The following is a 13,948-nucleotide window of genomic DNA, read 5'->3' as shown; positions in this document are numbered from 1 at the left end:
TTTGTTGCATTATTATTCGTTTAATTAAGTTATTCATGATGTAGAGTACTTTCAAAGTAAAATGTTTGAGGGCGTTCATGATTCAAATTCACTAAAATGTGTAAAAAATTTTTTAAAAGAGACATAATCTGTATCCTGCCTCAGTCATGTGGTTTGTTTGTGTTTGCAGGTTTTGGACATGTATCCCGAATTTAGCGAGTATTTCTGGTCCAACTTGGAGATCACCTTCAACCTCAGAGACGTACGTTTTATTGTGGAAATGTTCCTCTTTGATGTCCCGGAGAAAGCTAGGGTCTTTTAAGCATTTCTTTGTGGTCTAAAAATAACAATCAGGTTACGCTGCTAACAGAAAAGGAAAGAAAGAGAGAAAGAGAGAGAGACAAAGAAAAGTTCAGGATATTTATATCGGCTTTGGAAAGTGTGAGTAGAGAGCGGGGGGTTCGTTGATAAAACCTTGGGATTGGCAGTAATACAGCATCAATCACATAAGAAACCCAGTTCGAAGGTAACCTTTGCTCAAAAAGTAGATTTTAGTCGTCACAACAATCTTTGTTTGATTGTAAGAAGAACCCAGGACTGTCTCTTAAACTAAAAATGTTGTAAAATATTCATTTTGCCGTAACCGTTTGTTTTTCCAAGACAGAAAGTTTGGACTTTAGATATAGACTAACCGGGAGCCACAATGTGTCCTGGAGTGGTTTCAGGTCTACTTTTTACTTCAACATCTAGCAAGTGATTCGCTTTGGGAAAATATTACAACAGGCCAGCTCAAAAATCGCTCTTGAAACTAAAACCCTAAGATTCATACCCCCCAAAAAATTAGTCAGGCCCCATTTTGTTGGAACCTTTGACAAAAATGTTACTGTTAGCAGTACTCCTTCACAGTATTGAGTACTTTGGTTTCTGCGCAGGTGCATAGTGAACCTGCAGTCCTGCTGAACGGAGAAGAATCCAACTGGAAGCCCAGACTCTGCTCCACCCGTTCAGGTTTGACTTGGGGCCCTTGTGTCAATTATACCTTGTCAGGAAAATTCCTTTCAAAAAGTCATTAATCGCAGTTATCTTTTCTATCAACTGGATACTCAAAGCGCTCACAGAGAAGCGAGAAGCCATCATTCACTACACAAAGGTGGTGGTAAGCTACATTTGTAGCCACAGCTGCCCTGGGGTAGACTGGCGGAAGCGTTCATTCACCGGTGTGAGCGGCACTGGGGGAAAGGATGAAGTGTCTTGCCCAAGGACACAACAGCAGTGACTTGGATGGGCACCGAATCTGGAACCCTCAAGTTGCCGGAATGACCGTTGTACCTGCACCACGCCACGCCGTCCCCCAATGTACCCAAAACTCCACGTTTTCCAAACATAAATTCCTTGACCTTCAGCTCGGTTCACAGCCGAGTGTTCGCGGCTGGAACAAGGATCAGCATCTCCAAATCTGAGGGCATGGTTCTCAGCAGGAAACCGATAGTTTGTACAGTCCAGGTAGAGAACGAGACTCTGTCCCAGGTGGAGGAGTTGAAGTATCTCGGGGTCTTGTTCACGAGTGAGGGAAAGACGGAGAAGGAAATCAGGCGGAGAATCGGAGCAGCTGGGGCAGTATTGCAGTCTCTCCGATATGAGAGCTGAGCCAGAAGGCAAAGCTCTCGATCTACCGAGCTATCTACATTCCTACTCTCACCTATGGTCATGAAGTGTGGGTCATGACCGAAAGAATAAGATCGTGGATACAATCGGTCGAAATGAGTTTCCTCAGAAGGTTGGCTGGCATCTCCCTTAGAGATAAGCTGAGAAGTTCAGTCTCAAGAGAGAGACTCGGAGTAGAGCCGCTGCTCCTTTGCTTGGAAAGGAACCAGCTTAGGTGGTTCGGGCATCTCGTGCGGATGCCTCACGAGCGTCTCCCTAGGGAGGTCCTCGTTGCACGTCCCACTGGGAGGAGACCCCGCGGCAGGGAACACTTCGGGATTCCCTTGGAGGAAGTTGCTAATGTTGCTCTGGAGAGGGAAGTCTGGGGGTCTCTGCTGGAGCTGCTTTCCCCGCGACCCGATTCTGGATAAGTGGTTGAAGATGGATGGATGGTTGGAAATTCGTGAGGTCTCTTCACATCACTTCGTCCAGCTCTTTCCAGGGGATCCCGAGGCATTCCCAGGCCAGCCGGGAGACAAAGTCTCTCCAATGTGTCCTGGGTCTTCCCCGCGGCCTCCTACCGGTCGGATGTGCCCTAAACACCTCCCCAAGGGAGGCGTTCAGGTAGCATCCTGACCAGATGCTCGAACCATCTCATCTGGCTGCTCTCGATGTGGAGGAGCAGCGGTTTTACTCGATGGAGGAAACTCATTTGAGCAGCTTGTATTCAGTCATAACCCAAAGCTCATGACCATAGGTGAGGATAGAGCTGTAGATCGACTGGTAAATTGAGAGCTTTGCCTTCTGGCTCAGCTCCTTCTTCACCACGACGGATCGATATAGGGTACGTATCGCATCTGATGCCATGCCGATCCACCTGTCGATCTCACAAGCCACTCTTCCCTCTTCCTTCACTCATGAACAAGACCCCGAGGTACTGGAACTCCTTTACTTTGGGAAATATCTCCTCCCAACACGGACACTTCACCCTTTTCCGAGCACGAAACATGGACTCGGACTCAGAGGTACTGATTTATAATCACAGTTGCTTTGCAGCCACGAAACCCGATCCCCTCAATGCCCTGACTGCGCCTAGAAATTCTGTCCATGAAAGATGTAAACAGAACCATCCCTGGCAGAAACCAACCCTTACTGAAAACGGGCCAGACTTACTCCCTGACAGGGAGCGGACCGCCACAATCAGGCGGTCAGGTACTCCTTACTCTCTGAGCACTCCTCACAGGAATTCCCGGGGGACAAGTTCAAATGCTTACTCCAAGTCCACAAAGCGCATGTAGTCTGGTTGGGCAAACTCCCACGCACCCTCAAGGACCCTGCCGAGAGTCTAGAGCTGGTCCACAGTTCACTGCAGAAATCAGATTCAAAGTGAATCAAGAGTTGTGAGATTCAGACTTCAGACTCGTTCTGAAAATAATAGTTTGCCCCCCCCTTCACAGGTGAACCGCTCAGAGCTGCGAACAGGTGCAGTCCGAGTCAGTGCCGGTGGGAGAACAGTGACCGACACAAACCCGCAATGTAAGATTTGACTCCATGTCCTCAAAGGCAACGACCTTACCGCCGTCGGTTCAGTTCCTGGCGTTGATTGCGAGAACAGTTCCCTCATGCTTCTTCGCTTCTGCAGATCGAGTCCCGGGTTCTCCAGCGAGGACGAGGCAGAAGATTCTGCGCTGACCAGCTCAGTTCAGAATTCCATGGTGGACTCCACGACCGCAAGAACCAGGAAATGTCCTGGGACTGACCGCGGAGACAAAGTCTGTCATTATCTGACAGGTAAGTTCAAAAACTATCTGGTCAAATATCCGCCACCGTGACCCGGTTTTTGTCTGTCTGTGATTGGACTAGATGCCCTCTCGGGAGTCGCCAACATCTTCTCCTTCTGGGGACCGGAAGGTGGAGAAGAGCAACGCTACCAAGAGGTCCCCTGCTCCCACGGGCGAATCTCACCGCCTCCTCAGCTTCACTTGGATCTGGCTTCGGAGGAGGAGCCTTCCCACCGCTTCAAAGATTCCAGCCCTCCTCCTGGTGTTCCTCGGACACAGCAAAAAGTGCTGGAAAACAGATTGGAGACCATGCAGAAACAGATCAGCAGGTAAGTCTTGATCATGCCATGGTTTTTATTGGTAATAACTCGAGAGGCAGTCGTAAGATTGGTTGAGGACAGTCTACATGAAGACACTCACTTCCCTCCAAATGCTTCTACTTGGGGACGGGTACACAATCCCGCACTTAAGTAGTCTCCGACTGAATTCCGTCGGTGATATTGGATATTTATTTGAGTAAAATCAAAAGGCGCCTGTGAAAGTCTCCCTCTACCGTGGTGGGTTGCCCCTGGTACCGATAGATGTCCTTGGGATCCCAGTTGTCAGGTTTGAACAAGTCTTTTATTGCAAGTGCCCAAGCCCAGCAGTCTTCGCTCTCGTGACTGTCTAGTCTGCTCGTGTCTGCTCGCTCTCTCAGTCTCTTGCTCTGGTCCAACCCCCAACTCCAACCATGTGTCTCGTTCCGGCTGCTGCTAATAAAGCCGATTAAATAACAAGGCCCAGCCGGGCAATCTACTCACACGCCGCTGTCTTCGAGGTCGGTCCTTGCACACCCCGCTCCGCGGCCAGCCTGCAGGCCACGCCCCCCACCCCCCCCCCCCTCCACAGTGCCGTAGTTTGATACATTTGACTAAAACGTCGACACCCGTGAATAATGACAGCGGGTTCAGCCAACTTCCCTTGAAGTAATGTTGCTATTTTCACCTCCACGGTCTACCAAGTATGCTTGGTGGACCATGCTCGAACATAATGAGCTAGCTTGATGCTAATTTACATTGGATTTGCCATAGACAGGCTACTATTAGCGATCTTATATAAGGCAATTTGAACATCTAAGGTGAATGTTGTCATCACGAAATAGGTGTGTAATAAATACAATACTTGCAGTATAAAGACTTTGTGGGGCGCAACATTTCACATTCAGAACATTCTATGTATAAAAGACAGCTAAAATAAACCAATCAATGCAATGGTTGAACGCCAAAATAAGTACTGTCAATGAAATAAAGTAGGGAAATTATAAAAAAATTGGAAAAAACAATAATAATTAAAAAAAAGTATGAATAAAAACATTTAAAATGAAGAGAGGTGACCAGAGTTGACCTTGAACAATTTATTCTAGAAAACAGGAATAAATACAAATACCAAAGACAACGGACCTGGAGAGAGAGCCAATGAGCGCTTAACTGAAGAATTGAAAGTGAAACTTAACTTAAGAATTAAAATTAAAACTTAACTCAATAATTGAAAGGGAAGCTTAACCTGAAAATTGAAAGTGAGATTTAGGAATTGAAAGTGTAACTTAACTTGATAATTAAAAGTGAAACTTAACTTAAGAATTGAAAGGTAATTTTAAGAATTTAAATTGAATCTTAACTTAAGAAGTGAAAGGTAAATTTAAGAATTCAAATTGAAAGATAACTTAAGAATTGAAAATGAAACATAACTTAAGAATTGAAAATTAAACTTAACTTAGGAACTGAAAGTGAAACTGAGCTTAACAATTGAAAGTAAAACTTTAGCTAAAAATTGAAAATGAAACTAACTCAAGAATAGAACGTGAAACTTAACTCAATAATTGAAAGGTAAGAATTGAAAGTGTTACTTCACTTGATAATTGGAAGTGAAACTTAACTGAAGAATTGGAATGTGACATTTAACTCAAAAATTGAAAGTGAAACTTAACTTCAGCATTGAAAGGCAAACTTAACTTAAGATTTTAGAGTAAAACTTAACTTTAAGAGTCGAAAGTGAAACTTAAGTTAAAAATTGAGATTAAAACTAACTCAAGAATAGAAAGTAGAATTTACATCAATAATTGAAAGTTAAGTTTAAATTGAAAATTGAAAGTACATCTTGAGCACAATTGATAATAACTATAGCAACAACCTTTAAGCATAAGAGTCATGTTATAACTTTTCGATCATTATTCCAACACACAAGTTTGTGGGTGTGCATAAATGAGACACATTAGCATGCTAACATGGTAACGGCCGGTCACGGGTGTTGCAGGTTGGAGTTCCGCCTGTCGGCAGACATCAGGCTCATCATGCAGCTGCTTCAGAGGCACATGTCAACAGCCCCGCCCCCTGACGACACGTCGCCGTCAACAGCCCCGCCCACTGGACCATCACAGGTAGCAACACCTTCAGTACTTTTATTGTGTTTATTACTCTTCATGTTTCAACACAAAATATTTTCCTGTCTAATGACAGGATGATGTCACCACACAGGATGATGTCACCACACAGGATGATGTCACAACACAGGATGATGTCACCACACAGGATGACGTCACCACACAACAGCAAACATGACTTCCTTCTTCTCGCCATCGTCCTCTAATGCTACACTATCTTCACCACCACAACAATAACAATAACGGCGACAGCAAAAAAAACAACACACACATAAAAACTCACCTAAACAAACAAACAAACACACATCTAAACAAACAGACACACAAACAAATACAACAAACACACACAAAAACACCTAAACTAACACACACACAAAAACACACACCTAAACAAACAAAAACACACAAAAACACATACCTAACCAAACAAACACACATCTAAACAAACAAACAAACAAACAAACAAACACACATCCAAACAAACAAAAAAACACATTTAAACACAAACAAACACGAACAAACTCAAATAAACAAACACCTAAACAAACACACACACATACACACACCTAAACAAACAAACATACAGAAACACACACCTAAACGAACAAACACCCACACCTAAACAAACAAACAAACAAACAAACAAACAAACACACATCTAAATACAAACAAACAAACACCTAAGCAAACAAACACAGACACACACAAACACAAACAAACACACATCTAAATACAAACAAACACAAACAGACAAACACCTAAACAAACAAACAAATACACATCCAAACAAATAAACTTACATCTAAACAAACAAAAAACATGTCTAAACACAAACAAATACAAACAAACACAAATAAACAAACACTTAAACAAAAAAACACACACCTTAAAAAACACACGAAAACACACACACAGAAACAAACACACACACCTAAACAAAAAAGACACATCTAAATACAAACAAACACAAACAAACAAACACTTAAACACTTAAACAAACAAACACACACACAAACACACACCTAAACAAACACAGACACACAAAAAACACAAACACACACACCTAAACAAACAAACACACACAGACACACATCTAAATACAAACAAATACAACAAACACACACACACACAAAACAAACAAACACACATCTAAACACAAACAAATACAAAAAAACACAAATAAACAAACACCTAAACAAACAAACACAAAGAAACACACACACCTAAACAAACACACACACACACACACTTAAACAAACAAATTAACAAAAACAAACACAGACAAACGCAAACAAACAAACACCTAAACAAACAAACACACACACCTAAACAAACACCGGCACACACAAACAAACCTAAACAAACACACACACCTAAACAGACAAAAACACAAACCTAAACAAAAACACACACACAAACTAAGATACACACACACAAACCTAAACAAAGAAACACGCCTACAATCAAACAAACCTACACACCTAAACAAACACACAACTAAACAAGCAAACAAACACACAATTTAAATACAAACACACCTAAACAATCCAAAAAAAAAAAACCTAAACGAACAAACATACACACAAGCAAACTAACACACACAAACAAACAAAGAAACGTACACTTGAACACAAACAAACAAACAAAAACACACCTAAACAAACAAACAAGTGTAACCTGGGTGACAAAACCCCATTAAATATCCTCATTTAAATATCCTTTCAAAACCCCATTGAATATTATTTTTAATAAATATCTTTCTATTTAAATATCATTTTACTTAAATATCCTTTCTATTTAAATAACCTTTCAAATCCCTATGAAATATATTTATTTTCCTTGTTTTAGCTGTCTTTGCGTGCGTCATTACGTCACGCGCGTGCGTCATTGCGTCACGCAGTCACGTGACCTATTGCGGGAAGCATAAAACCCAGTAGTGGGCTGCTTCCCGGAAGAGCGAGAGGGACGTTGCTGTGTGTGACTCGGTTTTGACGCTTTTAATTATTAACTAAGTTATTTAACTGAAATGTAATAATGTCGAACTGCAGGAGCCAACTACTGAAGCCGTGGGTCGTCGTGCGAGAGTGTTTAAGTGGGATTTATCTGCGGAATTGGTGAGTCGCATCTGTGTAGCTTAGCCGCTACATTCATTTTGAATGGAGCTGTTAGCATCTGCTTATATGTCTGTTTCTCTGAATATAGTCAACTGAATGAAATATTCTCACTGTCAACAATTGTCTGATTGTTTTATTGGCTTGATGGTTGTCAGAGCTGAGCATCCAAGGCACTTTATGATGCAGTCCAGTCAACCACTCTGTCTGCTGGGGATGCAATGTTTACATTTTCATACTATTAGAGAATGAATATTTTGATACAACAATTATTTATTCTAATTGGATTCATGAATTATTTATTGTACAATATTAAGAAATATACCCTCTGGACACTGCCACCACAACGTGGACTTTGCAAGGTCGTTTAATGAACGCTTATACCATCTTTGGTAAAAACAAGGACTGAATCAAGTACTGTATCACATTGTAAATATTGAATGTTCTGTAATTTATGTTGAAAATGTGAATGGCCATTCGAAGTTACATGTCTGTTCGTTGTTGTTTTTTTCCCCTATAATTCTTTAATATAATTTGGTGCCATTTAAACTTAAAACCTGTGTTCAGTCTTCATTACTCTCCATTCCTAAAGCTGAATTTAGTTTCTTCTGATCTAGCCCAGTTATATAATTCATTGTTTACTTAATACTTGTACAGTGCTTTACTTAAGTAACATACAGGCTACACAAGCACACACACAAACACCCAAATAAACAAACACACACCTAAACTAACAAACACACATTAATAAACAGCATCACAAACAAACAATAAACAAACACACACCTAAAAACACACACACCCAAACAAACAAACAAACAAACCTAAACAAACAACTAACACACTAAATAATCTATGTGGATAGCACCTTGAGATTCAAACGTCTGGATGATATGACAACTGTGGTTGATAACCTACTTGAATGTCTAACGGTTGAAATTTGTATGGAAAAAAGTAGAAATGTCATTATTAGTTGTATATACAGATCACCAGGTGCAAGCATTGCACATTTTACAGATTGGATAGAATGCCTGTTTTCAAAGAAGAGTAATGTTAATAAAGCTGTCTTCATTTGTGGAGACTTTAATATCGACCTTTTAAATCCCAGTAAAAATAACGATATAGTTAATTTCATTGACACAATGTACAGTATAAGTTTATATCCCAAAATCACCAGACCTAGTCGAATTTCATCCCACTCTGCCACTCTAATCGACAACATATTTACCAACGATATTGAAAATAAGACCGTAAGTGGGCTATTGATCAAAGATATCACTGACCACCTCCCAGTTTTTCTGATATTTGATTGTAACTACAGGACAAAAAAATTAGAAAAGCCAACCCAATACAGAAGAACGAGATCAGAAGAATCCATTAGTTCATTTAAACATGATTTACTGGAGCAGAATTGGGATGTAATTTATGAAAATGGTGATGTTAATAGTGCTTACAATATATTTTTGAGAATATTTAGGTCATTATATGATAAAAATTGCCCAATAAAAGAATGCATCAGCAAAGGAAAGTATACGAATTGTCCTTGGATCACAAAGGGATTGCAAAATGCTTGTAAAAAGAAAAACACTCTTTACAGGGAATTTATAAGATTGAAAACAAAAGAAGCAGAAAATAAATATAAAAAATATAAAAACAAGTTAACTAATATTATGAGGTCAAATAAGAGGGATTATTATAAGAAATTACTAGATGATAATAAAAATAATATCAAAGGAATATGGAATTTATTAAACAGTATTATAAGAAACAGTACCTCTTCAAATAACTATCCAACGTATTTCATGAATGATGGTAAAGAAAATGATAATATTGAAGATGTAGCTAATGCCTTCAATAAATTCTTTGTAAGTATTGGACCCGAACTTGCAGCAAAAATCCCAGATACACGGACAACTGGTAAAAATATGGAGGGATTGTTGGAGATAAATCTCAATTCTATGTTTTTAAATGCAGTGGGTGAAGAAGAAGTGTTGGATATTGTAAACAAATGTAAGAACAAAATGTCCACGGACTGCAATGACATTAGTATGGCATTGGTGAAAAATGTCATTACAGGAATATCAAAACCATTAACATATATCTGTAATCTGTCATTTCAAACCGGCACATTTCCGAATGAAATGAAAATAGCTAAAGTTATACCTCTGTTTAAAACTGGGAGCAAACATCACTTCACAAACTATAGACCCGTCTCTTTACTTCCACAATTCTCTAAAATATTAGAAAAACTATTCAATAACAGGTTAGATGCATTTATAGAAAAACATAATTTACTCCCTGACTGTCAATATGGGTTTAGATCAAATAGATCTACATCAATGGCAATCATTGAAACAATAGAGGAAATCACAAATGCCATAGACAAGAAACAATATGCAATGGGAATATTTATTGATCTAAAAAAAGCATTTGACACAATTAACCATGATATATTAATCAATAAAATGGAAAAGTATGGAATCAGGGGAGTTGTACTAGACTGGCTTAAAAGTTACTTAAATAAGAGACAACAGTTTGTGAAGTTGGGGAATTGCTGTTCATCGTGTTTGGACATTGCTTGTGGTGTCCCCCAGGGGTCAGTGTTGGGGCCAAAATTGTTCATCCTGTATATCAATGATATCTGTAAAGTGTCTACATTATTGAAATTAGTGTTATTTGCTGATGACACTAATATTTTTTGTTCAGGGGATGATTTAAATCAATTACAGGAAGTCATTATGGAAGAAATGAGTAAACTAAAAGCTTGGTTTGACTATAATAAATTGTCATTAAACCTGACTAAGACTAAGTTAATGCTGTTTGGAAAGAGGACACGTGAAACAAGGGTACAGATACAAATAGATGGGGTGGATATTGAAAGGGTTTTTGAAATAAAATTCCTTGGAGTTACAATTGATTATCAAATTAACTGGAAACCACATATAAAACATGTACAGTCTAAGCTGTCAAGAAGCATCTCAGTAATAAATAAAGCAAAGCAGGTTCTAGATCACAAATCACTCCACATTCTCTACTGTTCATTAGTTTTACCATATTTAACCTACTGTGTGGAAGTCTGGGGGAATAATTATAAAAGCTCATTAAACTCAATAACTATACTTCAGAAAAGAGCTGTACGCATCATAAACAATGTGGGATATCTGGACCATACTCATTCACTATTCTTACAGTCAAAAATATTGAAATTTAATGATATTATTTTGTATCAAACTGCACAAATAATGTATAAAGCCAAAATAAATAAACTCCCAAGAAGCATTCAAAAATTGTTCAGCACACGAGAGGGGGATTATAATTTAAGGGGAAATTTTAATTTCAAAATGCTTAGTTGTAGAACGACCATCAAAAGTTTTTGTATTTCAGTCTGTGGAGTGAAACTATGGAATGGTTTGAATGTGGAGTTAAAGCAATGTCCAAACATAAACCAGTTTAAAAAGAAGTTTAGGTACATGGTATTCCAGAGGTACAGACATGAAGAAGGGCTTTGATATTGGGTTTCTTGTGTTACAAAAGAGTTAGGGGCTGCCCATTGAGGCACTGGTACTGCTGTTTTTTTGTTTTTTTTTTCATGATACTATTTCCATGAGCACTTGTGGTAACGGTGTGGCTATGTATGTGTGTAGTGTGCATATGTATGTGTATATTTATCATTTATGTATATACAAGCTCATTAAGTTTGTACATAGAGTGAACAAGGAAGTTCGAGCTCAGAGTAATTTAGGATTTAAAGAAAAGGGGTGGGATTAAATAAGTGTATACTTCTTCTCACTCCTTTTCAAATATGTAAAAAAAAAAAAAAAAAAAAAAGTCGAATCCTCATTTGTTTTTTTTTTGTTTTGTTTTTTTTATTCTTCATTGTTTTCATTTTGTTATAATAGCCGTTAAGGCTACAGCACTGTATTGGATCATGCTTGCTCTTGTTTGTTTTTTTTGCATATTTGAAATAAAAATATATCAATCAATCAAAAAAAAAACACACATACATACAAACAAACAAACGCACATCTGAACACAAACTTTACAAAAAATGAACACAAACACACACACAAACACAAACTCCTAAACAAACAAACACACATCTAAGCAAACAAACACACAAACACAAACACACACACACACACACACCTAAATAAACAAAAACACAAAGCAAACACACACACACACACACAAACACACACCTAAACACACACCTAAACAACAAACACACACACAAACAAAAAACTAAAACACAATTAAACAACCAAACAAAAAAACTTAAAACAAACAAAAACAAACACAAACACACACACAAACTTTTAAACAAACAAACACACACCTAATCAAACAAACACACATAAACACACACTCCTAAACAAACACTAACACACACACACACACCTAAATAAACAAAAACACAAAGCAAAGCAAACACACACACACAAACAAAGAAACACACACACCTAAACAAAGAAACACACACCTAAACAAACACACACACAAACAAAAAACTAACACACACTTAAACAACCAAACAAAAAAACTTGAAACAAAAAGATACACGAAAACAAACACACACACACACGCCTAAACAAACAAACACTCACACTTAAACAAGCAAACACAAACAAACAAACACACACCTAAACAAACACACACCTAAACAAACTAACCTAAACAAACAACTAACACACATACATACAAACAAACAAACGCACATCTGAACACAAACTATACAATAAACAAACACACACACAAACTCCTAAACAAACTAACACACACACACCTAAGCAAACAAACACAAAAACAAACATGCACACCTAAATAAACAAACACAAAGCAAAACAAACACACACACAAACAAACAAACACACACCTAAACAAACAAACACACACAAACAAAAAACTAACACACACTTAAACAACCAAACAAAAAAACTTAAACTAAAAAGATACATGAAAACAAACACACACACAAACTCCTAAACAAACAAACACACACACACACCTAAGCAAACAAACACACATAAACACACACTCCTAAACAAACACACACACACACCTAAATAAACAAAAAACAAAGCAAAACAAACACACACACCTAAACAAAGAAATACACACCTAAACAAACACACACAAACAAAAAACTAACACACTTAAACAACCAAACAAAAAACTTAAAACAAATAGATACACGAAAACAAACACACACACACCTAAACAAACAAACACAGACCTAAACAAACACACACCTAAACAAACACACACCTAAACAAACAAACACACACACAAACAAAAAACTAACACACACTTAAACAACCAAACAAAAAAACTTAAAACAAAAAGATACACGAAAACAAACACACAAACTCCTAAAAAAACACACACCTAAGCAAACACACAAACACACACTCCTAAACAAACACAAAAACAAACACACACACACACCTAAATAAGCAAAAAAACAAAGCAAAACAAACACACACACCTAAATAAACACACACACACAAACAAAAAACTAACACACTTAAACAACCAAACAAAAAAACTTAAAACAAAAAGATACACGAAAACAAACACACACACCTAAACAAACAAACACACACACAAACAAAAAACTAACACACACTTAAACAACCAAACAAAAAAACTAAAAACAAAAAGATAAACGAAAACAAACACACACACAAACTCCTAAACAAACAAACACACACCTAAGCAAACAAACACACATAAACACACACTCCTAAACAAACACAAACAAATACAAAAACAAACACACACACACCTAAATAAACAAAAAAAACAAAGCAACACAAACACACACACACCTAAACAAAGAAACACACACCTAAACAAACACTCATGCAAACAAAAAACTAACACACTTAAACAACCAAACAAAAAAACTTAAAACAAAAAGATACACGAAAACAAACACACACAAACAGACACACACACGCCTAAACAAACACTCACACTTAAACAAGCAAACACAAACAAATAAACACACACAT

The 13,948-nt window shown here is 38.0% G+C and overlaps 1 protein-coding gene across 1 annotated transcript in view; it reads left to right on the top strand.

Moving 5' to 3' along the window:
• LOC133544941 (potassium voltage-gated channel subfamily H member 6-like) overlaps positions 1-6,812 on the top strand; it is a 68,431-nt gene extending 61,619 nt beyond the window's left edge. Inside the window, exons 17-23 of the mRNA XM_061890188.1 lie at positions 170-241; positions 912-987; positions 3,081-3,159; positions 3,266-3,414; positions 3,487-3,733; positions 5,697-5,820; positions 5,900-6,812. Coding sequence (XP_061746172.1) covers positions 170-241; positions 912-987; positions 3,081-3,159; positions 3,266-3,414; positions 3,487-3,733; positions 5,697-5,820; positions 5,900-6,001 — 849 coding nt within the window. The 3' untranslated portion in view covers positions 6,002-6,812. The remainder of the gene's footprint in view (positions 1-169; positions 242-911; positions 988-3,080; positions 3,160-3,265; positions 3,415-3,486; positions 3,734-5,696; positions 5,821-5,899) is intronic.
• Positions 6,813-13,948: the final 7,136 nt, after the last annotated feature.

The sequence above is a fragment of the Nerophis ophidion genome, linkage group LG28, assembly GCF_033978795.1.
Source record: "Nerophis ophidion isolate RoL-2023_Sa linkage group LG28, RoL_Noph_v1.0, whole genome shotgun sequence".
Lineage (NCBI taxonomy): Eukaryota > Metazoa > Chordata > Actinopteri > Syngnathiformes > Syngnathidae > Nerophis > Nerophis ophidion.
The sequence above is the reverse complement of the archived record's forward strand: the minus strand, read 5'-3'. Positions and strand labels throughout refer to the sequence as shown.